The 25977-nt window shown below is 39.3% G+C and overlaps 2 protein-coding genes across 3 annotated transcripts in view; both read left to right on the plus strand.

Annotated features, from left to right (window-relative positions):
* The first annotated feature begins 4013 nt into the window (after window positions 1–4013).
* On the plus strand, window positions 4014–16093 carry LINS1 (lines homolog 1). Of its 2 annotated transcripts, none has more exons than XM_067305922.1 (7): window positions 4014–4045; window positions 6950–7492; window positions 7581–7670; window positions 8921–9062; window positions 9365–9955; window positions 13470–13650; window positions 14904–16093. In XM_067305922.1, exons 2-7 carry the CDS (start codon window positions 7085–7087, stop codon window positions 15799–15801), a joined length of 2310 nt encoding a protein of 769 aa, XP_067162023.1. In that variant the 5' UTR covers window positions 4014–4045; window positions 6950–7084; the 3' UTR covers window positions 15802–16093. The 2 variants fall into 2 exon arrangements, with proteins under 2 accessions (XP_067162023.1, XP_013811821.2); XM_013956367.2 differs by lacking the exon at window positions 4014–4045 and adding an exon at window positions 4234–4690.
* Window positions 16094–19992: 3899 nt separating this feature from the next.
* Window positions 19993–25977, plus strand: part of CERS3 (ceramide synthase 3) — a 47844-nt gene continuing 41859 nt past the window's right edge. The window contains exons 1-2 of the mRNA XM_067305923.1: window positions 19993–20116; window positions 21695–21800. The gene's annotated coding sequence lies outside the window, so the exon portion shown is untranslated. The remainder of the gene's footprint in view (window positions 20117–21694; window positions 21801–25977) is intronic.

Consider the following 25977-nt stretch of genomic DNA (forward strand, 5'->3'; position numbering starts at 1 on the left):
ACCGCTCTCAAAAATTCCTACCCGTACACTAACAACTTGAACCGCAAGTAGAGCCCAATGAAGGAAATACTGTAAATCCTTCCAAATCAAGGACCTCAATGTACTGCTAAAGCAAGGCCCTATGGATCTTTTTCAATAAAGAACATGGCATTAGTTTTGCAGAGCTACAACTATCCTTCCTCAAAGTCTATACTGACAAACTGTACAGAACTTGTGGTCTGCAGCGTGCTTTGAGATCCTCGTGTACCAAGCATAAGACAATCTCTCTTAAGTTACAGTGGTGCTGTTATTAAGTTTCAAAGAATGATGCAGTATAAGTAAGATGAAAAATTTGTCTTAAAAGTAAGCAACAATTCAGAGCAAGTGCTAGTATATAAGATTTACATAATTTAACATGACTTGCTACCGTTAAAGCATACAAGCACCAACACTTCATTGAACAACAGCAGCAGAAAAAATGCCTAGTTCAAACCTTATTAAAGCAATCACTTCAGTCCTAAAAGTCATAACACAACTGATGAACAAATGAGTGCTGTTTATAAAGCTCATTTCATTCAACAGTCTCCAGAAGACTTAAATTTGCTCTGTTTTTTTTTTTTTTTTTAAAATACCCTAAAAGAGTCTGAGAGGACAAAATTCATTAGATGACTTCAGTGGATAAAGCAACATTTTTTCACTCTGATAGTATCATTCTGTAAGCAAATCCTGGAACAACAGAAAACAGTCTCTCAGTCAGCACATTTTCTTTAAGGGTTTAGAAATCACTATAAGAAGAAAAAAAAAAAACAATAAAATGAGCATATAGACTGAAGATCATAAAGTCTGGATGTGCAACTTTATCTAAGGGGATACTTGCAACATGCTGCATTTTTTCCAGAGAGGAAGAGCAGGCCTTCAGCACATCGTTTACCTTCGTTCCTTGTTTTGACCATGTATAAATTTCTGCCAGAAGGTAATTCCCCCATTTCTGTGAACTCAGTTTCAGTCTCTGCATCTGGATCAAACTTCACTGCATTGGCATTTCACATTAAGAAGCTTCACAAATCAAATGAAAATTGCAATTCATTCTGTGAATAAATCCTAAACATCCCAGGGCTTATCAGCACCAGAGGTATCCTGTTTGAGTAGCTACATTAATGCAAGCCCCTATGTTAGGTGCACTGAATGGGCTGTAAAGAAAGTGTTACAATAAACCAATTTCATATGAAACAGGTGTGGCATAATTGCATTGAAAAGTTTGTACTAATGCACTATTATATTATATTGTTACCAAAAATCCCTCCTGCAATTACACTGGACACGTTCACACGTTCCAGTGTTACACGTGTTTTTATAGTAAGCTATCAACATAACAAAAATATTTCTTCACTGTATTTTTAAAATGTATCTCAAAGTTTGTTGCACTTGTGTTACTGGGGAATGTTTATTTAATCCTTGAAGTTTAACAGCTACTCTTCACCACACCTAAAGATACCTATATTAGAAAAATGATCCATCCTTGACCAAGGTTGTTGGCAACAGGTACTGCTCTTCCCCTGCAACTAATGCTAAAAAATAATTTATTGCTGACAATGAAAAACGTTATGCTACAGTCAATGACATCTCTGAAAACGTGACAAAGACAAGTAGGATATATATTGAGGATATATTTGCCAAAATAACACAGGCTCATCTACATTTAAAATGGATTAAAATGTATTCAGTACAGACTTTACATGAAAAGGATGAGCAGAAACTCCATTATTTGGAGCGTACTAACAGTAGGATGCAAAAAAAGACTGATAGACATCTTTTTCCCCCTCCTTGCTCTCTTTCTTTCTAAAGCCCATCTCTGTATCTTCTTACCACGTAGAACAGGCAATTCGCCCTATGAATTTTTCTTCTTCTGAAACCTAGCCTTTCTCCTTTTAGCAGTAGCATTCAATTTTTGATGCCACCTTTCCTATTTTTCCTTACATATCAAACAGTATTATCTTCTTCTGCGATTTCAACACAAAAAGCCAGCACTTGTAAGCAAACACCCACCCAATTAAATGAGTTTCAATTTTTGCAGCTCAGTTACAACACAATGCAAAAAGCCTGACACATGCAAAAGTTAGATATACCTAAATCAACATAACGTAATTACCATGACCTACCCCAATAATGATTTTAGAATCTGAGCAGCTACCAGAAGTCATGTGTCGTACCCATAAGTCAGTGAAAAGGCTTTAAGAAAATATGCTTTTAACTACTCAGAGTGAAGTCATTTTAAATGACATTCCTGAAACGAGGAGCCACACACACAAAAAAAAAAATTACGTAGCAGATCATAATGAAAATAATGTTTGCAGATTAAATTTAGAAAATGAACAGAACAAGAAGAGACAGGAACAGAACTTCAACTGGGCTTTAAAGCTTTTCAATTTTTAAAGCGCAATAGCAAGTAGGTTTAAGAGAACAAAGAAATCTAATACTACCTATTCAAATCTATCAAAAACATTCACAACACGAGGCCCCAAACCCAGCCAAACCACACATCTAGGATGATTTTGGAGAGTCTACGTGAATTATCACCTTTTTTTTTTTTTTTTGAGCGCTGCTTTCTCTCTTCTGTTTTATTTTGTTCTTTGGAGTCACAATATTTAATTCTCCTTTAAGGCAGCTTAAACCTAAAAAAAAAAAAAGAAAGAAAGAAAAAAGAAAGAAAAAAAGGTGCACTGAGCCACATAATGACATTAGAAAGAGAAATGGAAAGCAAAAACAGTTAATACCAAAGCAATGACAGGCTGGAAGAAGAAAATTCTTCAAAATTTAGGACGGAAAGGGTTATTTACCCAAGCGGGGACCTCAATTTGAGAACAGGAGCGCTCTCTCAGGACACCGAGGAGCCGGAGGGACCCCAGCAGCAGCACCGCCAGCCCTGTCCAGCCCAGTCGCAGGGGAACCGAAGTGAAGGCAAGTATTAAAGAAGGGGACGGGAAGTAACCCGCAAAGCAGCGCTGCCGGGAGACGCAATCGCTCCCTCGCAACGGCAGATGCCTCCGGACCCGTCCAACGCCCGGGAGGAGCCGGTCGCGCCCCAGCGCGGGGCTCCGAGGCCTGGCGGGCGCCGAGCCGAGCCGAGCCCGGGGCCGGCGGGGGCCGGAGGGGCTCGCGGCTCCCCCCGCCCGGCGGCAGAGCGCCGGGGGCGGGCGGGGGGCCCTTCCTCCCCCCCCCGGGAGCACGGCGGGGGCAGGCCCGGGGGGGGGGGGGAGGAAAGGGAGCAGCCCGGCCGCCCCCCGCCGCCGCGGGGGCAGGGGGCTGAGCGCCCCGTCCGTGAGGGGGCGGCGGGGGCGAGGCTCCCGCGGCGGGGAGCGGAGCGGAGCCGGCCCCGGCGGTGCCCCCCACCCCCGCGGAGGGGCGGCCCGGGAGCGGCGAGGCGAGGCCCCGCGGCGGGCCAGGGGGTCGCTCCCCCCCACACCCCCCCCCCCGCCGGGGAGGCTCGGGGCGGACGGGCCCCCCCCACCCCCCCATGGCCGTTACCTGTCTGCCGCCGGGGGGGCAGGGGGGGACGGCGCGCGCCCGCTGCGCAGCCGCCCCCCGCGCTGTCGGCGGCGGCGGCGGGGCGGGGGGAGCGGCGGAGCCGGGCGCGGAGGGGGCCGAGCCGTGTGGGGACACTTTGCACCGAGCCGCCCCCCGCGGCTCGCGGCGGGGTCGGCGGGCAGGGACTGACCTCCGCCGCGGCCAATGGGCCGCCGCCGCTCCGGTCCCGCCCCCGGCCGTGCGCCGCCGCCGCGCCGGGTTGGGCGCCGGGCTGACGGCGGCTCCGCCCAGCTCCCCTCCCCCTTGCCGTAAAGGCGCCGGGGAGGGGGAGGGTTTTGCGACAGGGAAAAGCGGGGGGGAAAGGCGCCGGCTGTAGCGGCGCCGACGTTTAGACGGAGGAGAATTGGGCCTTACCGCGCCCTGTCTCCAGAGGGCGGGTGACTCGGAGCGGTTGCCTAGCAGCGGGGAGAACGGGGTGGGGGGGACCCGTATGCGCGGCGGCGGCGGCTCGGGGTGACTAAGCGGGGCCGCGCGCTGCCAGGTGAGGGGAGGGGAGGGGGAGCGGGGGGCGGAGCCGGGGCGGGGGCTGCGGCGGGCCGAGCTGAGGGGGCGCGAGGCGAGGCCGAGGCGGACCGAGCCGAGCTGAGCTGAGGGGGCGCGAGGCTGAGGCGAGCCGAGCCGGGCCTGGAGGCTGCGGGGGAGCCGCTGAGGGGAGCAGCGGTGCAGGGAGCTCCGGGGATCCCCGGGTTGGCGGGGCCGCCCGGCCGAGGGGGAGCAGGGAGCGGGCCTGCGGACCGCGGCTCCGGTCCCAGCGCCGAGCCGGGCGCTGCCTCCCGGGCAGCTGCCCCGCTCTCGCCTCCTTCCCCTGCCGGGCTGCAGAGCGGCCTTGAGCCAAACGTTTCTGCTCCTAGCGCCCCGGAGGCCCCGGTGTGAGGTGTAGAGGAAGGGCCCGGTGCAATCGGATCGGGCCCCTCTGGGCCTGTCCGCTGTGGCGGGCGAAGGTGCCCGCTCGAGAGCGGGTTAAGCCCCGAGCGTGTCTGAGGTAACTGGCTGGGAACGGACAGCTCGCGGGAGAGGTTGTTTGCAACCTCTGGAAGCAAGTTACATTTTAGAGGCGGTTACAGTATTTCAGCACTGGTTGGAAGCATGTTCTTTAATGAGAGATGAACCTACAAAGTCACTGCAGGTACAAGTAGGTTGAAGTATGTTTTTTTCTGTTATTCACCCGCTGCGTCATAAGGAGATCCGGAGCCTCCAGGCTCATATCCATTAAGTCGTGCACCATGACTGCATTCTCTGTTTTTATTTTATGGTGATAGTTTTTCTCCCAGTTGCTATTTATGTGATAACATTTAATAGGATATACAGCAGGGAAAGACTAATGCAGTATAGGGATTTGACAAGAGTTTCCTCTACCAATGCCTGTTCTTCACCGATATCTTCGAGTAATCATAGTGTGTTATTGTAAGCCATTCATATTATTAAAAAATAAAAAAGTAAAGGTAACAGTAGCATGATATTTCAAAACTGTTATTTTTTTTTCCAGCCAAACCAATGATTTCTGTGACTTCATGCTGAATTTTAAGCATCCTACCCTGGAGAAATACACTGATTTTAGAATTCTGTTTTAGGATATTCTGGGGGCATTTGCAACCACTTCAGTTGTTTGGTTTATGTTGATCCTTAAACCTTATAAGCTTCAGCTGCCATCTGAGCTTTCATTTCTGTTCCTTTATTTCCTTTTCTATCAAATTTCTTCTCTCCTTCCTCTGTCTGCAGCTCCACATGACTTTGTTTTTGATTTTAAAGCCTAGCTAAAATAGTCATGGAAATAATATATAACAGAATATTTATTCTGTTTTTACTGTATAATTATCCCCCCTGCCTGATCTGTCTGTATCTAAGCTCTTTAGAACTGTTCCCTGTTGTTTATGCAAGTGTCTGGCGCTGTGGGGCCTCATCTTAATTGATTTTTAGATGCTGTCATGAATAACACAAATAAATAATACAAGTAAGGGTTGGAGTTTGTCATTTCTTGTTTATGGATATGATTGCTTTTTTTTTTACTCTTCAGCTTTGTGCTTTTCACTGTGCTCTCTCTTACCATGTCTGAAGCAAATTTAGTCATCTGACATTTCCCCCCTCTTTCAACTAAATGTCTTTAATTAGTAAATTTAATTAGTAAATTCCTATAAACAAAACAACCCCCACTCCCAGCTTGGTAGTAGATAAAGATAATGCTTTTCTTTTTATTAAAAGGGTTCCGGGTAGATAATGTGTTAAAACTGTCCTGAAAAGACTGATATTACAGACTAGCATTACTCTTAATACAGCTGAAAAAGAGACCTTGGTAATCTTAAGTATATTCTTTTTGTCTTCTGGTGAGATCTGATATCTGTCTAGCCACTTTTATAATGACCGAAAATTTGTAGGTGCTTAGGTACTCACACTTGAAAGTAAAGAGGGATTTAAATTCTTGATAGATTTTCATTTTAAGCTATCCGGAGTGTTCTCATACTATTGAAAAATGTTCAATTGACTTTGTGATCAAAGTTTTGGGTTTTTTTTGTTTTGGGTTTTTTTTTTTTTTTTTTGTTTTCTAAATATGGTTAAATATTTTTACTGGCTTCCAACGCTTTGGTTTTTTTTAAGTAATTTCTAATTTTAAATTTCTTAGTCACTCGCCCCTTGAGCCCAGGCCCATGGTGTTGTTGGTCTTGTGCATATCTAAAAATCTATTCTGGGTTACAAGATTTAGGGGCTCAGGATGAGAGTTCTGCAGGTGTAGATGTGAAGGAGTTCTGGTAGGTGTTTTCTTCAGTGCTCCTTACTAAATTAAGAGCCCAGTTCTTCCCTCCAGTGTATTCATGTTGCTCGCCTTGTATGTCTATGTGCAGCAGAATACAAGATTTGTTCTTTAGTCTCCATTTGTTTTTTCTTGAGATGTGTTGCCCTACCCAGTCGTAGTGGAGCAATAAACACTGCCTGTTCAAATAAAAATTTTCAGTTCAATTTTCCAGCTTCATGCCTATTTTTGGAGGAATCACACAAAGGAAATGAGGCTTAGGAAGCTGTAACTATGTAAAGGTAGAGGAAGGTTTGATCAAAATTCTCTTACAGTGTTTCAGATGAAGTCCCTAATAGTAGCCATTCTTGTTTGCATTAGGCTCAGCAAATCAGTCTTAGTTTCAGTAGTATCATACTTGGAACTATAAACTTCTTCACTACATGGTTATTCTTGTAAAGTTAAGTCATTTAAATGTCCCACTGGGGCAAAATTTTATGTGACTGTTAGTTTATCACTCTTGCTGTTTAAAAACATAGTGAATGTGTATTTTCAAATTATGTTTAATAAGGGTAGTATTAATTCTAAAAATGTGCGTAGTTCTTTTGTATCTTCCTGCTTATCTATTAAGTTCAGTAACAGTGGAATATTTATTTCTAGGTAACTTAGAAGAGAAGTGCCTGATAGTGCTTCTGTTTCTCTTATGGATAAAAATAACTTTGAAACAAATTTGCAGTGACCAGAAATAATCAGTGAAGACATAACACATTCTCCAGAATATTTGTTGTTCTCATAATGAAGATCTCTCTGCTACAGCAGATGTATAAGGATGTACTGGTAGGCATTCCACTAGCAAAGGAGAGTCATCATTATACCTCTTTCCTCAATCTGAGTATTGAGCAGTCACCAGAAAGAGATGAATTGTGCAATCAGATGCATCTGCCATCTGCTAATAGTGGTATTAGGAACCATCAGGACCCTGATATTTCAGACGCTGTTGTCCCTGTAACAGATGATGTATCTAATAACTTTGCAAACATGAACTCCTCATTGTGTCCACGAGAAGTGATGCTGCTTCAGTTAACCTTGATCAAGATGATGGTGGCAAAAGTACAGTCCCAGGAAATTGAATTCAATACAAGACAGAAGTACTGTGATATCTTTGTCCTTCTTCTGAAGGAGACAAAAATTGACTCAAAACTGGTAAGCTTTTACAAACTTTTGAAAGATTTTTATGAAAAGAAAAAAGGGAATATAACATAGGTACTTTGTTCTTTTCACATGTCTGCAGATTTGTCTGTTCAGTAGTGCTGATCAGCTGTTATCTCACATGGCATCAAAAAGTTTAGCATCTCTTGTGTATTTCCAACTGAAGGAAGAGGTGAGTATGATTAAAACCTTCCACAGCTTAGCAACAATGAGTTAGTGAATGTGTGCCTTCAAGTTCTTTCATTTAACTCTAGAGCCAGCTTTTTGTAGTGCTTATATGGCGCAAAAGCAGGGACTACATGACTACAGTAAAATCTATAAGTACTTCTTAAGATGTGCGTTCCGCAAGTAGACCCGTGGAGCAACATCGGGACTGTTCCTTTCCTGCATGTGTTGCCTGCATGTCTGTTATGCTCTAACTTCCTGAAAGGCAGATCTACGCTCTGCTGGTGTTCAGCGTACTGTATATGTCAGTTCGCTCAATGTCATGCAGTTTTGTTGAGCTGTCTTTCAACCCAGCATCAGGAACAAGGTGAAAGCTATAGAAGATAATAGTATATGGTAGTTTTCCCTTAAAGAGTATCTCAAGGGGTTTGAGGTCAGAAATGATAGATAGGAAGGATATGTAATAAATATTCCAAGAGACTTTTTCAAGTGTGTTAGGAGATGCACGAAGTTAAGAGAATGTGTAGAAAGAAGGGAGGTCAGACGTGTAGTGGGAGTAAAGTTTGGAATGTGAGGAGGAATGTTTTTTCTAAATAAAGATCTGGAGTTGAGGAAACTATTTTAAGGGGAAAAACGTGTCTGAGACACAAAAAAACCCATTCTTTTTAAGCTTGCAATATGGATATTGCCAAAAACCAATAAGCTATATTATCAGTATGTTTACAGTTAATTGAACTGTTAGGTGATGCAGTGATAACAATAGGCAATAACCTATTTAAAGTTAATCAAATACTTTTCTGTATTTTGTTGACTGAATATTCCAATTATTTACTGTTTTTTCTACTTGTTGTGTATTAATGAATATGTATTGCAGGTACCATAGTACCTTCTCTGAACAGGGATTTCTTTCAGAATCATGTTTGTAACATTTCTTGCAAAGTTGTGAGGGACTGTGAATTATTAACTTATTGTGTCTCTACAGTACTATCAGGTTTTGAGGCAGGTCACATGACCCTAGCAGGTTTGTTTTTTCTTTTTTGGAAAATACAGATAAATTCTGTTACCTGGTTATTTGACTTCATGTCTGTAAATACAGTTCTACATACTTAAAAGTATGAGGATATTTTTTTCCACCTGTTTCACTCTATGCCTGTGTTTACATTTTTTAAAATCTACAGTTTTAAATGATTGTATTGTGGCTGAATTTAATTTGCACAATTGTAAAGTGTACATGATTATTTTTGAACTTTTTTTTAGAATGCATTAAATGTCACCTGGCTCACCTTTAGTTTGAAGATTCTGTCAGAATTCCCTATGAATACTCAAATAGCAGAATGTCTGTGGACTCTTACAGCTATTATCAGGGATGTTTTGAAAGACAAAGTTTTGCCTAAAGCAGGTACTGTAGCGAATTTATGATGCTATCAATATACGAGTGCCCACTAGGGGGAGGAATGTTACTTATAATCTCCTCCAGAGCAGCTTGTCTGAAAATATCGATGACACTGGGTTATTTTCTTGGTTGAAAAGAGGGGGGCAAAGTACTACTAAAAATGTAGTGTTTTTAACATGCTTAAAAACTGAAAATAATCACAATGAGCTGTTTGCTGCTTATCTAATGAGGATATTTTAAGTGATATAGCTGACTGTGCTGTACTTCAGCAAGTGCAACTCTGTGTAACGTTTTTCTTGTTGCTGTAGGTATCTTGAAGAAGTTGCTGGCTCCTCTTGATGCTGTGCTTGAAGGATTTTATAATTCCATTTTGTGCCATCATTTTGACAGTCACCACTATACTTCACCTTATTCTGAAGCTGCAAACAATTTGATCAGTTTCATAGATCTGCTTGAAGCTCTTTTGGCTTCCAGAATTGAATTAGAATTACCACTGAGATGCCAGAGAGTATTATTTTTGAAGGTTTCTTATGTCCTGAATCTCATTAGCTCATCAGTTCATTATTTATTCAAGAAGAAGTTCATTATGCTCCTTAAAAAATGCGTCCTTTACAAATCTAGAGAAGATCCTGTAAGTGGATCACTGTTCTTACAAAAGCCGTATTTATATGAGGATATGCTTGCACTGAGTAATGGTGTTCTGCAAGGTGTGAATTTGACTTGGCTTAATCAGATCCCTCTCAGTGGAAAAGTGAGCTACTTTGGAGGCAGTGAACCTCATCCTGGAGATAATACTCACAGTGGTCCTGACCAAACCCTTCTCAGAGCCCTAAGTCTAGTTGTGCTTAAAGCACTGGAATTCAAGTTTCAGAACTCTGCTACAGAAGCTGAAGTCAAAGGTAATGGTCTTTTTGTTTTGTTCATCAAGCAGCAAGAGTCTTAAAGCCTTCAGATTTCTAGGTACAGCTCATTAAAACTGTAAATAGAATTAAGCTGAATTAGAAGTTATTAGTATGAAGAAATTGATTTTCTAAAAATTAAATGAACTGAATGTTAGAGAATATGGGGGGAGGAGGGAACCCACACAGAAAACCTGCTACCGCTGTCACTATGTGACCTGCTTATTAGTTGTCTCCTTGCCTTTGATCCTAGCCTTAGCCTAGGGATATGGGGGTTTGAAACAGCTGCATTTGGGATTGAAAACCTTTCTTTTTGAGAATACTTGCAAATATGTGAAATAGATGAGCCAACTTGAGGAAATCGGACTCCTCTCCAGCTGGGAAAGAAGAGAGCCCATAGAATAAACATCTGCTCTATCTGTGGATGGAGAACTACAGGAAGGGCAGGTAACGCTCTCCTGTTTTCTAATGTGGATGCAGACCTTTAAAGTACCATTATGCCTTTATCTTGATTGAACGTACTAGGCACTACTGTCAGACAAATAATGTAATAGAGCAGAAAATAGCAATGGTGGAAAAGAGAAAAATAACGAACCTGTGAAGTAAAAGACAGGAAAATTATGGGAGTTTGCAGAGGACAGTGTTGTTCTTTAACCTCACTTATAATAGGCCTAGTCCTATAGATTAATAGGTGCTAGGCATTCTTTTCATACTTGCTCAACCTGAGTGTGTTTATTCCACTGAACAGATGAGTTAGATTATTAGAAGAGCAGATCAGTGTCTTGTGCTAGGGCTATGCCACAAGGCAGGCAGGGAGGGCAGGGGAATGCTGTGTAATTTGTGTTGCTGACGGGAGAGAAAGCATTGCTGTGTCACTGGAGCCAGGTTGTAGTCAGCCTGCTCATATGCTGTAATGGAGTGCTGGGGTGAGACCGTCCTCTTCTGCTTGTGAGATACTCCTGGAATTGCATCTTCCCACCTGCCTTTTTGCCTCTCGGAGGTATATGATATGCATCTTCTGACTCTAAGCCATGTGAACGTGCAAATTGTATGATCAAAGCAGCTTGCTGTCCCTGGATTACAGACTTCATGGCAAAAATGGAAAGGTGGCTCTGAAATAGTGTTTCTAGTCAAATACAAGTGAGAATGTGTGCTCCTTACTGTCAACCAGTTGTCAGTGTGGTGAAAAGTCAAAGTTTACTTTTTTTTTTTTTTAACAGAGATGAAATCTGACAGTATTGTAAAAGTACTGGGGCATTTTTTACAAGTTCTAAGTGTAAATGTTATTCTACTTTTTATATTTCTACATTCTGTAGAAAGCATAAAATCCTTTTTTTTTTTTTTTTTTTTCCATCTGACTGTGCAAAAGAGCTACAGAATTCTGCAAGACAGTTTCTGATGCTTTTTCCAGATTTTGGAAGATGTCGTATTTGTGATTCCGGTTGCATTCTTAGAGTTTTTAAGTATTTGTAGAGAGTATTTTCCTTACAGTCCACCTTCTGAAAATGTCTAGAGACTCTGAGATACTCTAAGAACAAGTGAATAGAATAAATGTAGCCTAAAACTATTTTTGACACCTATATAAAAAAAAAAAAAAAATCTGTCTTAAAGAAAAAGTCTCTTTTTTTTCCAGATTCATGCCACAAGCATTTTTTTTTATTAGATTCAAATACCATAACCATCACAAGGAATTTCAAGTTGAAAGTAATGGTGCTTCTATTTCAGTGACATTGAATGAAGTGGTTAGAACAAGCACCAGAATGCTTTAATATGCTAACTTGCCTTCCGGGAAGCTGGTTGATCCTATCTTTTTTTATTAATATGGATTAGAGTGGCTTAACTTTAATTCATTTCAATTTTGAGAGTAATTTCCAAATAGCTTTGATATACAGGAAAGAATTTCAGTCTGAATAGTAACTATTAATAACTAAGATAATTTGCTGTTTGTATGTCTTAGCTAAGAGGAAAAGCAAATCTTAAAATCAAACATTCAGGCAAACCACATAATGCTGGTTTTGTAAGTAAAATTGATTCCCATGTTGCAAGAAGTCTTGTAAAAGCATTAATCACTGTTTATATAAACCATGCAGCTTTGCTCTTCAAGCCATGGTATCCTTCCAGCAGCATGAGAATTCTTGCCTAAGGTGTACCTTCTGGGTAAAGATGTATGTTACTGGTTTTTCTCCTGTCTTCTAAATGTTGAATATATGCTACATTGCATGAAAAACTGGTACCTAAGTTCAGGCATGCAGAATCTTTTTACAGTATGCCATTAGTATTGAGGAGGTAAGTTTCCTGACTTACAGGAAACAGTCTATGTCTCAATTATGCGACCTAACTTTCCAGAGTAAACCACTGCACTAAAATGGCCTAAGTTTTGAGGTGGTTTTCGCATTCAGGAGTGCAATGTTTAGAGTGTGGGAAATCTGTACTGAAGATTTGCAGGAAAAACAGTGCATATATTACCTTGAGGTCAGTAAATTCAGTACTTTTAGCAAGGATTTTGTACCATCACATGAATGTACCTTTACTCCAAGCTAATATGTACTTGAGAAATGTACATGACTGGGTATCATTCATGAAGATTTTATTTTATAAAGAATAGGTTTGATTATGTTACAAGCTTGATACTTTGTTTTGTTGTAGGAATGACAGTTTGTTCCCAGAGACTAAAAATCACTGCAGCTGATTATTTACAGTGAAACATGCAGTAGGGGTTTTAGCTTCAACCCCATTAAAACATTAAAATTGTATTGTTCTTTCATGTGGGAAGGACTGAGACGAAATCTCACCAAAGTGCTCATATTGAATCGTTAAATCTGTGGCTTTGACTTAATTACAATTCACTTGTCTTTAGTTTGCCATGTACCAATGAAGCTACCTAACCAAGAAGCTAAAGAAAAGTAGAAACCCCAGCTGTGTAGGTATATGTAAACTTTTACAGGCTTCCTTTATCTACAGATTTTTGAAAGTGTAATCTTGTTCATTAGGCTGCGATGTTAGGTTTAAGAGGATTCACCCTATTGCACTCAAAAGTTTTTGGTCCTCTCTGATTACTTTTCCTTGAACTCCAAGTGGGATGAGTGACTGGCATCCAAGAATATTACTTTATGAATAGCCTGTATCCATAAGTTTTATATTTGTATTTGCAAAAAAAAAAAAGGGAAAAAAAGTGCTATACCTAATGAGTGAACTCATTTTCTGCAGGATATATGACAGTTAACAATGGCATGTAAACATTGATACATTTAAGAGTTACAAAAAATAGCCATAACATTGAACTTAAGGTTAGGTAACTCTTCATGGCTTTCTGCAAAATATTTCTTAATTTCTTTGGTATCAAGAAGCAAGAACTAGTCCGTAAAATTTGATGCTGTGTTATTTCAGTTGAGCTGTGAAATAAGTATATTCAGTGTTATGCATTGTTAAATTTAAAAAGTGTGTATGTTTAGTAACAAAAAACTATAACAAAATTTAGTTACTTTTTTTTTTCCTCCCCCCTTCCTGTTTTCAGGAGAGTTTCAGAGTTCCATGTCCCAACTGTTGGCGTTCTGGAGGAGTCATCTGACATCTTCCTCACGTTCTCACCCAGTTGTACATCACTGTGAATGGCTTTCCTTGATTTTCATAGAGCAAGATGATGATATGTGGGAAGCTGCTAAAGCATTGTTACTCATTTATTTAAAATTTGATAGGTTAGTATACCTTTTATTTGACAGGACTATGAAGAATAATTCAGTAAGGTTGTTGTGAAATACATAATAATATTTTTATTGATGACTTTGCTTAAAGAAGGTATATTTTTAATAATTTTAAAAGACTCAAAACTATGTAGTAGTGTTTGGTGTAAGAGCTGTTAACTTTTCTGATAATTTGATTAAGTATTTTGGATTGAAGTGAGAGAGTTGTGCAACAGTTTCCTGTCAAGTACTTTATCGTATCTTGTAATCCAGAATAATTGATTTCGCAGATCTAAAATAGTGATTATACACAGGTAAAAGGCAAGACTGTTTTCTTTCAACATTGAGAGTTTGAGAAGAATGCAATATTATAACTAAACTTCAAGAATTCAGGGACTTGTGGCATAGTAGCCCTCTAAGGATTGGACCCATGTTAATTCCAGATATTTGATTAAAAAAAAAAAACACAACCCCCCCCTTGACATTACTAACATCTGAAACATGGTGTTTATGAGTTTGTCATGGACATTCGCTGCTTCACTGCTGTTTAAATTCTCGTACAAGATATTATCCTACTTTATAAGAGCTCAAGCTCTTATCCCTCAAGCTTCAAATTTAAAGATATTGCAAATAGTATCTTAGATATATAAAATTCTTTTTAGGCACATAAATTCAAGTAGGCCACTTTTTCCAGTAGGCTTAGCATCCTGAAAGTTAGTCTGTGTTTAGGTTTACAAAAATGTTAAACAATTCATATGTTGTAAGTAACTTTGCTCGTTCCAGAATGCATCCTGAGGAGGAGTACAATTTAAGGAAGCCTGCTTTAAGTGCTCTGGCTTCCTAAACTCTCTGATCTCACACCTGCCTGAATTCTTTCTCACTCTCATATCAAAACTTTATTTTCTTTTTGGTGTTTACTTTTCAGCAAAATCAGATGTGCCTGGTGGGATTTCAAACTGCTACATACCATAGGCAGGAACAAATTTCAAAACTGTGGGTCTTGCATAGAAAGCCCTTCTAACAAAACAAGTTCCTCTGTTTTCATTCCAGTAGGTGCTTTTCTGCAGATTTTGTTGACTTAAAAATATTTATCTGGAAATGTATCACTGTAAAAACAGTTAATTGCAGCAGGATCTGATATGCATGCTGCTAAAATCTGTGTTTGAGAACACCAAAAAAGATCAGTAGTAATGTTTTCCAAAAATACCTATTTTTAAACAACTCAAGACTTTCATTGAATTTAATCTATTTCACTAACTACTTTTCAGGTTACGACATGATGCTGCTGATAGCTTAAGCCTAAAAGAGGAGGAAACATGGAACTTCCTTACGCATGCAAGTGGCTATAATCCCCACTGTATCTTTTTATTTTTCCTAAAAAATATTGCATTTGATTCCACAGTTCTTCTAGATTTTTTAATTTCATCGGAAACTTGTTTTCTGGAGTATTTGGTAAGGTATTTAAAACTTCTTAGAGAAGACTGGCACCATTTTGTCAATGTCTGTAACCATTTTGATATGAAACATGGTGCTTTTCAATCCATTTCTTCTGACAAGCCACCCCATCAAGGAAAACAAAACTATATGACTGATGCGAGTTCGCAGAATGCTTGTTGTGAACCAGATCTGCAGACTCCATCTTCGGCTTCTTCTCACAATTGCTTAGTATTTACAGCAGAGCAAGGTGATAATGATGTTGCAGAGTCCAAGCAGTCTAACTCATTGCTGTGCACTGATAGTACATCTCTGCTGGGTTCTCTTCAAAGCCTTGTTAATTATGACAGCTCAGAAGATTCTGAATTAGAGTCAGTTGGAAAAGAGTGCTTGGTAAACACAAAGCAGATGCCTTTAAATTACGAGAGCGAGGCAAAGATAAGGGAAGCTGTTTGCAGCTGCGTAGATGATAAACGAAATGCCCTGAAATCTGAAGTGTTGCCTCTGAAACAAAAGGGATCTAATACCTCATCCTTCCTGGCTTGTACGGTGTCTTCAGATAACGTCATTCCCCTAAGAATAATGCTTTACAAATCAACAGCATGTTTGGAAGAACTGCAAATAGCTATTTTGAGGTTGCAGAGAAGAAATCTTTTCCCTTATAATCCATCTGCATTGTTGAAGCTACTGAGTCACATTGAGAAGATCAGTAAGAACATGAATCCACAGTAAGACAAAAAAGTGTTCTTGAGATTTCTTACTAGTATACAAGGGAATGTTCTCATAAGAGAAATGAATTTTAAAACTCGTGCATTTTGGACCTATCATGTATTTGAATTGAACAGGATAAACTTGTTTTTGTTGACACCTTAAAAAGATCTTAAAATCTGCAGTTGCATTCAATGACCTGATCCCGTTACCTTAGAGTCCTAGGCTTATTCACGGTATGTATGTCACTGTACTGTATATAAAGATGAATTGTTACGTATTAAAAATCTGATAATAAATGATTAATCTGAAAGTATATCAGCAGTATACGATATTTAAAGTGATGTCAGTTATACCTAGTGTCATTCTAATGCATGAATTCACTGCCAGATTGGTAGTGATTTATGTATTCCAGTGCAGTGTTACTGCAACACTTAAATGCTTTGAGGTTGAGCCAAATAAAACCTTTTAGTCAGGGACAATTCTTTGTTTTGTGTTTAAGCTTTGTGTTCTGCGTCAGTGCTCTGGCCTAAATGGACACACAGGGCTACTCTCACAACTGCTAAAAACAGGTGTCTTTTCTTGGCTGAAATGGTTAATTGATGTCTAGGATATATGTTTTAGCATTTACTGTTTACCTGATTTAATCAGCGGTGCTACCATTTCACTGAAAGTTGGATTTAGTGTTTCTTAAATATTTTATAGTATATTCCTTTAATTAAAAAGAAAGGTAGATGTTGGACATAAAGCATTACAATGCTCTATGAAATCTAAAATCAAGCTTGGGTAACATGGAAGTGAAATTCCAGCAAAATATCTCACTTCCATTACACATTCTGTATGAAGGGATATTTATTTAAAAAAAGCATGTTAAATTAGAAATAACTCAAATTAAATGTTTGCAGTGCAGTAAGATGAATGTTGAACTTAAACTTTTACACTTACATCCTTTATTAGAGCTAGTTTTAATTACCTGAAAAGTAAGTGCCTAAGACAGCGCCTGGGGAGAGTTAGTTTGGAACAGGATCCAAAACAGTGGAAGCCACCTAATACTGGTACACTTAACATGCAGCTTGTAATGATCTTACAGGGGTTAGGCAATGGGAAAATATTAATGGCAGGGGGGATTACTCTAAATTCCCAGACCTCCTCAGAACTGTAAGGAAGCAGTTTTCCTCTTCTTAAGATGCTCTCCTGAAGTTAAGTGCTCTATTGTCTCAGAGAACTAAGTTGTATCTTCCTTTTAAAATAGGTATTTAGTGTAAAAATTAAAACAGATATTGAGTAAGACAAACAGTCTTTGGAGTAGTTGATCCCCACATCTCTGTGGCCGTCTGCTAGATCAGTCCTGAGCTCTGAACTAGTGAATGGATGGATGTGGTGGATGGGGGAGAAGACTAGGTGGAGTTTATAGAATAATTTAGCTGGAAATTAGGGTGCTCTCCTGAGATACTTTGTGGAGAAAAACTCTAGTGTAGAATTACAGTATCCTTAGACATTTCTGGTTCCTACTTGCATGTGTTGCAAAACAAGCTGTGTCCATCAGCCATGTCCTTTCAAGTGGGGGACCGGAAAAAACTGAAATTGCTGTGAGAATTACACAAAGGCCAACAATGCAGCAAATGTGAAATTCTTGACCAATTTTTTTTAAGTCTTTGTCTTCTCAGGAAAGAACCTAGTGCTAGGTCATCTTCAACAGGATATCGGTCCCTCTAAAGAACTGTTTCTTCACCTAAGTTACAAACATCCAGCAGTATGATGCTAGCATTTTTTGTAATTCTGTATCATGAAATGATGAGGAGGGGGGGGGAATTCTTGATGGCTGAGTCACCAAAGGGATTTTCTTTAAGTTTTACCAAGAAAATGTTTATATTTTGCAGTTCTCTGGATAGAAGAGAGTAAGATATTGATACTATGAGAGTCTTCTACTAATGTAATCAAACAACTTTGACAATATCTTCTAATGTGCAAGTGTTACAAATTGTTGAGGTTTATTTTCATACACTTGTTAAACCAGTGCTTGTAGCCCCAAGGATCAACAATGCAGCTATTTTATTTTATTTTTTTAAATCCTGTATTATTTAAATTGTTGGAAATGAATTTAAAAACTCTCTTTTGAACTACATGGTTGACTGATTGTTAATTGCTAGTGTTCCAGCCAGAATATTTTGTGTCTTGGTTTACTGCATCCTAAGAAAGGAATAGCACATGGGAGTCTTATTTGAGCAAATTAGTAGCACTGTATTTGGAATGGAAAGGGTGAACTATGAAAGTCAAGCCTCAGATACAGTTCTTTTTATTAACATTTTGTGATTACATGCATAAGGCTTAACAAGGATAATTTAAGGACAAAACAGACTAGGAATCTGCATTAAAATGCTGACAAAACTGCAATCAAATGAATTCTTCACCAAAGCATGCATGCCTCTGTGTGCCTCTAGATATAAGATGATTCTTAACTACTGTTGTAGAAGCTTATTAATAAACTGTATGTTCAATATTTAAATGAAATGCAGCAGGAAAAAGCTTACAACAACATGAAAGAGTTAACATAATTGTGGTATTTATAACCCTCAATTGTTAAATGTGTGAGAGAAATTGCTTAGAAGGTGGTCGCCAGGTAATGTCAGTATCATTTCCTGGAGTCTTTTCCTAAGGCATAATTGAAGCCTATTAATGATCCTGGTTTTGCACCTTAGCAAAGCAGTGGTAGCTTGCCCAACAGTAGTGTGTGTTAATGTTCATTCACTGCTTTCCTATCCATTGACTTTACACTTCTAGTATTACTACTGATATCCCCTTTTTATGCAATTGTCCTCTTCCGTTTTGTTATTGAGAATCTGGGCCATAAAGTATTGCATTTCCTAATTCTTACTGAAATTCAGAGGAATCAAGTTTTGAAGCAATAATTAAAAGATGTGTTCAAGTGTGAGTATTCCTGATTCAGTCCTGCAATGCTGTTCATGCACAATAAGTATTTATAATATAAATGTTTGCTTTATTCAATATCAGGTATGTATTCTCCAATTATGACGGAAAGCAATATTAATTAGAAATAAAGTTGTCCTTATCCAAAACACTATGGATTACAAATCAGGTCATATCTTCTAGGCAAGCAAGGTTTTGAGCAGAAAGCTTTGCAAGATATTTTAAATGGATTATTTCATCTCTTTTCTGTAGGGGAAGATTGATATATACAGAGAAGACATGAACCCATGTGAAAAAGAGAAGCTTAGCTTCTAAGCTAGTGATGGCAAGATTGAGTTCTGATAGTGATAGTGCTGTCTTTTTTTTTTTTTTTTTTTTTTGAATGTGTTTCTTCATTCATGTTGGAATGATTCATTTTCAAATATTTGTTTCTAAGGTGCAGAAAGTATCAGAATATCAAGGTCTTTACCTCAGTCTTGAAACAGTTCCAAATGGCATGCAGATGCGTCCCAGTGGTAGTGAAAAGAATTCAGAATACATATTATTATTATTGATACAATTTTGATCTATTTGATCAAATTAGATCTAATTGTCAGATGATAGATTCTTGCTAGTCTTACTAGTTGTATGAGTATCATGATAAAATATGCAAATACCTCTCTACTTTTTTTCTCAGTGAATGCATATTTGACTACGATTTGATTCATTGTCTGCCACTGAGTTAATCGGCTCGAAGAAATGACTAGGTACTAACAGACAGTGTAGTTAGGACATTGATCTGTGGCTCCCCAGATTAATTTAAACTTTTTTTCTTTCTTTTTGTGTGAAAGAAAACAAAAGAAACCCTTGGTGGGTTTTTTTTTTTTGACTCCTCTGCAGGTGCCATCATATGCAACAGCTCTGATCCCAGAAATTTAAGATTTGATACAGTCTAACAGACTAGCTGAGGATGTTTTCTCTACTGAGTTAGTTAACTATTACTTAGAAGCTCAGGTGAAAACTCGCATCCAATGTGTGGATTCACAGGAATTTAATATATGTATTTAGCTGATGGGGAAAAAAAAGAAGTTGTGAATGTTTCTGTTGGGTTTCGTTCTAATATTTTTTCACTGAAAATTTCTTTTATATAAATGTTGCCCTTTCCAGTCATATGTGAAATTAATTATTTGGGTCAAATATATGTCTCCATTATCTAGTTATGTTTAATTGTCATCTGATTGGGTGTTATGCTGCAAGTAAGGAGCGTTTACCTTTGGAATTTTTCCTAATGAGATGTAGAGACTACGATTTTTGTTTGGCTGGCTGGTTGTTTTTCCTTTTTGCAGCATTCAGATCTGAGATACCTCAAGGAAAAAGTGCTATGAGAATGCGGTGATAATTGAAAGGTCACTGGGCAGCTTTGATCAGGAGGGTATGGTTAGCTTGTTGTTTACTATGCAATATCTTTAATCTTGTAATAGAATCCTACGTAGGTGGTGAGTTCTACCTAACAAATGCTCTTCAAAAAAGTAGGTAGAAACCCCATTCTCCTATTTTATTATCTGGAGCAGCCCCAAATTTGCTCCAGTCAAACTAAAGATATTTTTTGCAATTTAGTGCAACAGTGAAGAAACTGTGGATTGAGGCAAAAGAGGTGTTCCCGCCAATTACAGTGCCGGTAACGTAATAGGTATTAGCCAAGTGATATATGAATCAGCTCGCTCTAGGCTTTCCTAATTGGCAAAATGTTCCTAAATCTTCTGCTTGGTTCATTCTCATGGTTCAGATGTGGGAAAGTGTTGAGATATTTTAAAACAAGGGCAAAGCCTTACTACGGCCTTCCTGAAATAATCCTTCATGTTTAATATTCCTTTGGGGCTTCAGTTTATTGAATACTGCTCCCTGTTTTACAATAGGACTGAAGAAATGTAATAGCTACAAAAAAACAATACTTCAAAACAAAACAACAAAAAACCCTACATGAACAAAAGCAAATCTTTCAATCCAAATCACTTTGGGAGAAAACTAGAACTGGATCCAAATATTGGTCATGTGTTCTTTTATTGCAATTTTATGGATTATGATGAAAGTTTCCATATGCTCAGAAGGAGTTGTGGAAATTAAGGAAAAAAGTCTGTCCAGAGCTATTATGTACATAGCCACTGTCTCTGGTTTAGGAAGTCTTTGAGCCCCAGACTACTGAAGGCTTGGGGTGTGTCAGCAATTACCATATTGTGCTTACCCTGTTCTTGTACTCTTCCATAGCCATCTGCTATTAGATGCCTTCAGAGACACGATATGGGGTGAGATTAGACTCTGATCCAGCTTTGACATGTCTGTTCTTTTTGCTTTGGTTGCTGTTTGCTGCAAGCAGGAAAAGAAGTCTAATGAGCTTCTCTGCAGAGTCAAATTGTTGGGGCTCCTAACTTGTACATGGCACTCCTTTCTCCCTTTCCAGTAACATTAACATGTCCTACCATCAAAATACTGAGTAGTCCCAACATCTTTGGATGCTGTTACTTATTATTTGAAACTTGGGGAAGCTGGTGGTGAATGACTTTCAGCCTTATTCCTTAGTCATAGAATTTTAAAAAATCACTTTGGGTTAAGTAAAATTAACATGTTTTTATGGTATCTGTGACCAAACACACATTCAGTTTGTGTAAGTTCCCTCTATTTTAGGAATTTCAAGAATTCCAATTTATATCATCTGGGGAATTGGGACTCTTTCTGTAAAGCATGCAGTTGATTGAGGCAGGAAATATTCCTGAGGGTGGTCAGTTAAAAGGGGAAACCTTTCCCCAACTTTATTTTAAAGCCCATACCTCATTTAAAAATGCATCGAAAAATATTGGTGCAAAGTGATGTATTTGGGGTTTTCTTCTGCACGGTCGGCAGGCGCAGCATCCTCCCATGCATGTCTAGAGCAATGTAAGTTGAGACAAATTCACGTACTGCAACGAAATACCATGTGACTTAGAACATTTCTTCATCTACTGTGTTGAAACAGGCACAAGGGAAGGCGCTCAGCCTTACTGCTCCTGCGTTTCACTGACTGGATACATATGACATCAGGATCGCCTTCAGTCAGAAATCTTGAAGTACGGCTTTGCTGGGTGGGTCTCTGAAGAATTTGAAAGAGTTCTGGAGATAGGGCGTGTTTACCTTGACAAAGTAGTGAGCGTAGTACTTCTTCCCTGCTAATGTGCTTACATTCTGTTTGACTGCAACATCATAAAGGTAGGAATTTCTTTTTCTTGTTTATATTTTTTTTCCTTTTTTTTTTATTTTTAATACGTGGGGTTATGGTTTGAATTGTTAGCGTGTGCTCATCTCTAACGTCTGTTTTATAAGGGAAAGTTTGAGCAACTCTCCTAATAGTCTTAGGATAAGGAATTCTAACAAGTTAGGCATTTGGAACAGGTGCTCGTGAGATTTTATATATTGCCACTAATTATTCCAACCCACGAGAGCTGCTTTCTATTTTAGAGAAGTACGGGTTACAGTAGTAGTTTTTGCTTCTCCTTTTTTACCTCTTGTATCATCATTCTAGAAAGTGTTTCTAAGAATACTTAATTTTGAATGAGAAGGGCGGAAAATATTAACAGGAAAAATGATGTTAGTTAATAATGTAAATGTGTTTTCATTAAAAAAAAAACATTTAATTTAAATTGCTTGAAAAAGCGGGTTCAAATTTTATTCTTTAAAATGCTATGAAAAATCCGTTCCATATGAAAGTCAGTTTAACAGTATAATACATGACTTACTTGCTGAAGATCTGAAGCAAATACTGCTATGAATAATGCACTTTAAACAAGCTGCCACACATGCTTCTTTCAAAGTAATGCTGTAACAGTCAAGTGGAGGAACTCCATGCTTTTTTTCCTCTTATTTTTGTAATGTATACCTATTTTTAGTTAACTTCCTAGCTTGGCTCAAATCTTTGGCGGGGTGACACCACTGGTGAAGAAGTTACACTGGTACACGTTAGCTGAAGATATATTTCTCGCATTTGTTAGGATATGAAGGGGATGCCAAACAGAAGCTGAAATAATGAAATAGCAGTTATATTCTGGCTCCTCCTCTAGCTGGTTTTGTGGGCTGAAAATGTGTGAGCAGGTTAAATTGCAAAGGATGGGATAACCGACAGGAGGAGAACTAGGAACTGTGATGCACAAGAGGCTTAGTTTAATTTCTTGTTTGGGGTGGTGGTGAAATCATTAAAGGCAATGTACTAGTTTGAGCCACCGTGTGTACATGATAGCCAAAGACCTTCACTGTCTGCCCGACTCTGTTTCAGGAGGTAAATAAGACAATTTGCAGAGTGCAACTGCACCACCTCGTCTCGTTCCCTACCTCTCAAGGGCTAATTTAAAACATCGAGTCGTCCACAGTGCAGGCGACGCAGTCAGCATCTTTGCCTTTGCACCCTCAGGCCTGCTGTCCAGTTCCACATATTCTGCTCCCTTCCCATGTTTTGTGGCACTGCTGTACTCATTACTGCTAATAACGTGCTTATTCTTGATGATGCAAGTGTGTGAGTAATGAGATGTTCCCTTTCCTGAGAAGCTTGTAGTTCAACGAGGCAAAGCGAGGAGACTGGGGGCGCAGGGACATTACAGTGCAGTCACCTAAAGTACTCTGTAACACCAACGCTTGCTGTTCTTTATGTATGTTTAACTAGAGGGTCATAGGAAGGAAACATGAAATGGCATAGAAAAGGCAGCAGCAAGAAAGAGCTTGTAGCTACCTTCCATCCTCGATGGAGTTGGCTTCTGGTGTGTCTCACCGCCACCTCCACCTAAAACTCTCCCCTCTTTGCTCTTCACACGTGTGATCTGACGGAAGCCTCTTGCTGAATCTGGCTCTCGTCTCTGAAAGAAAAGCACCTGCCACCTTATTTCCAGTGTTTTCTTTCACATCACAAATCTGGGGTCCATCTACCTCTAGTCTGTTTTTTGGGATGCTTGCCTATGTCAGGCCTTGCTCCCTGGTGTGTGCCTCGTGCAGTCAGCACGCTGGACACTGTGTGCCTGTACTCTCCTGTAGTCTTTTCTCCCCTGGCGTATGAGCAGATGATTCAAGCAGTCTTGTACCTCTGCTAAAATCCCCTTTATGTAACTTAGCATTTTAAAAAGTCAGACCTCAAGTGTTTATTTCAACTAAAATTTTGGTAAATTACAAAAAATAATCATTTCTGTATGTTTTCCTCAAGGTGTTACTGGGGTGGGAGGGGGTCATGCTTGACAAAAAACAAAAACAAAAAAAACCCAGATTTTTGTTACATTCTGACAAGTTCTACTAGCAAGTTCTTGAAGCAACTGGTGTTGCCCCTCTTGGTCTGCTCAAACCTCTTATGAGTTAAGCATCTACCTATGAACCTGTACTTTTGATAGGGCATTTCTTCATACAAATGAGGTTTTATTACTTCAAGATTATTGCAGAGATTTGAATTTTTATCCAACTCGATCAATGTTACAGATTTAAAGCTTAAAAGCAGACATAGTTTGCAGTGTAACAGTACAGTGAAAGAACTAGTTTTCACTTCCCTCAACTGCCTGTTATCAGCTAAACAAATTTTAGACACTTCAAAATAATTCACCTTTAAGTAGAGAAGGTATTGAAAACTTCACCCAGAAAATGAATTCTTTCAAACAGTTCTCTATTTTTTTCTTCTTTCTCCCCACCCCTTTAGAACAGGGGAAAATATAATAAAACTCACTTGCCACCTTAATTGAGGGTTACTGCAAAGCACTATTTTAACATGCTACAATATAGAAACCAAGTTACAAGGTAATATGATAGAATAGTAAAAGACATAAAATATTCTAATTGCCTTATAACCAAGCACTTATAACTGTTTACAGTTGAGATTTGTACACACTGGTGAGTAAACTTGAAGTTAAAGGTCTCATACCAGTCTTAATTTAACTCTTTTTTTTATGTATAGAGTATTTCAGAGTGTTTCACCATAAGAACCTCTAAGTCTGACAGCTCTTTTATTCTGTGGTACCACTGGTTGTGTGCGTAGACTTGATAAGATTCCTTACATGCTGTGGCTCAGGCTGTGTGAAATATAACTGGAATCCTTGTTTCACATTTGAAAAAAAAGGATTAGAAAAGATGGGCAAGATGCAGAATGATTCTAGTATCAACCCAATATTCTTCATTTCAATGCTTTCCTTGAAACCACAATTCAAATTCTGTATGCCGGTCAACTGTGAAACACAATTCAGTCAAATGCAAAAAACTGTGCCAAGAAGCAGAAATCAGCAACGTCTCCGAGAGGCAGATAGCTAGAAGTAACAGTTAGTGCTTCTAACGGGCAGGTACCTAGAACGAACAAGTGATATCTGAGTGGATTTTTTTGGATGGGAGAAGAGGGTGGAGGACAGGGTTGCCCTTATTGCCTCAGGGGCTAATAACTTTTTAGCATAAAAAATTGCCAGTGGAGAAACTAACCTGGGATCACGTCCTGTGATCCTATGAGCGATCCTATGATCGCTCGTAAACTTGCAAGTTTGTATGTCCTGTCTGTACATATAAAGCAGCTGTTGTATCTTTGAAAGGCTCCGTGGCACAGTGTCAGCTGTCGGCACTTGTACGGATACTAACCCATTAGCAAGTTAGGGTTTGCACATGTGAGCTCTTTGAATTTTGTTAAAACCCACTTTTCTCCAGTATTGGGTTTTTTTTTTTTTTTTAAGATATCTCTTAGCTAATGCTTCTGCTATTCTCAGTAGGAAAAAAGTTGCAAAACTGTTAACAAGGAAGTGTGTGCTCTGCATCTTTTTCACCTAATACATGGGATTCTTTAAGCACTGTGCTATCTAGTATTAGCAGAGCACAAATCTGCTGCTTGAAGCTTGTGTGTTAATTCATGCGTTTGTTGCTTACTCTTAAACGAAAACAAAACATGTGATACAGTGGATCAGGACCTTATTAACTCTTTCAGACCACTTTGCTTTAATGTTGATGACTAACAGCCTGAAATAGCCTTGCTATCTCTTTTGATATCTGAGAGTCTTGATTTTTCCCCACAGTTAGTGCACCAGCTTTACTACTTCTGTCACATGATAAGAGAAATAGGAGAGATGTTATTCTTGCTTTTTGCTGATTTTATTCTTTTCCTGTTGCACCTCCAGAATCACACCCAGTAGACAGTCTAATAAGATGCTTAAAGAAATGAATACTTTTCACGTGCATGTTTGTGTTAGTGATCTACTGGGTTTTCCAATTTATTCAACAGATCAGGAAAGGAGGTCCTCATAACACATCCTTCAAATCTGGATA

Source organism: Apteryx mantelli, chromosome 15 (genome assembly GCF_036417845.1).
Source record: "Apteryx mantelli isolate bAptMan1 chromosome 15, bAptMan1.hap1, whole genome shotgun sequence".
In the NCBI taxonomy this organism is placed as follows: domain Eukaryota; kingdom Metazoa; phylum Chordata; class Aves; order Apterygiformes; family Apterygidae; genus Apteryx; species Apteryx mantelli.

Excerpts from the sequence above, each read along its gene's own strand:
- LINS1 (XM_067305922.1), top strand. The coding sequence starts at position 7,085 with ATGAAGATCTCTCTGCTACAGCAGATGTATAAGGATGTACTGGTAGGC. Across the intron at positions 7,671-8,920 it reads ATTTCCAACTGAAGGAAGAG|AATGCATTAAATGTCACCTG; the intron begins GTGAGTATGATT and ends ACTTTTTTTTAG. Across the intron at positions 13,651-14,903 it reads ATTTATTTAAAATTTGATAG|GTTACGACATGATGCTGCTG; the intron begins GTTAGTATACCT and ends ACTACTTTTCAG.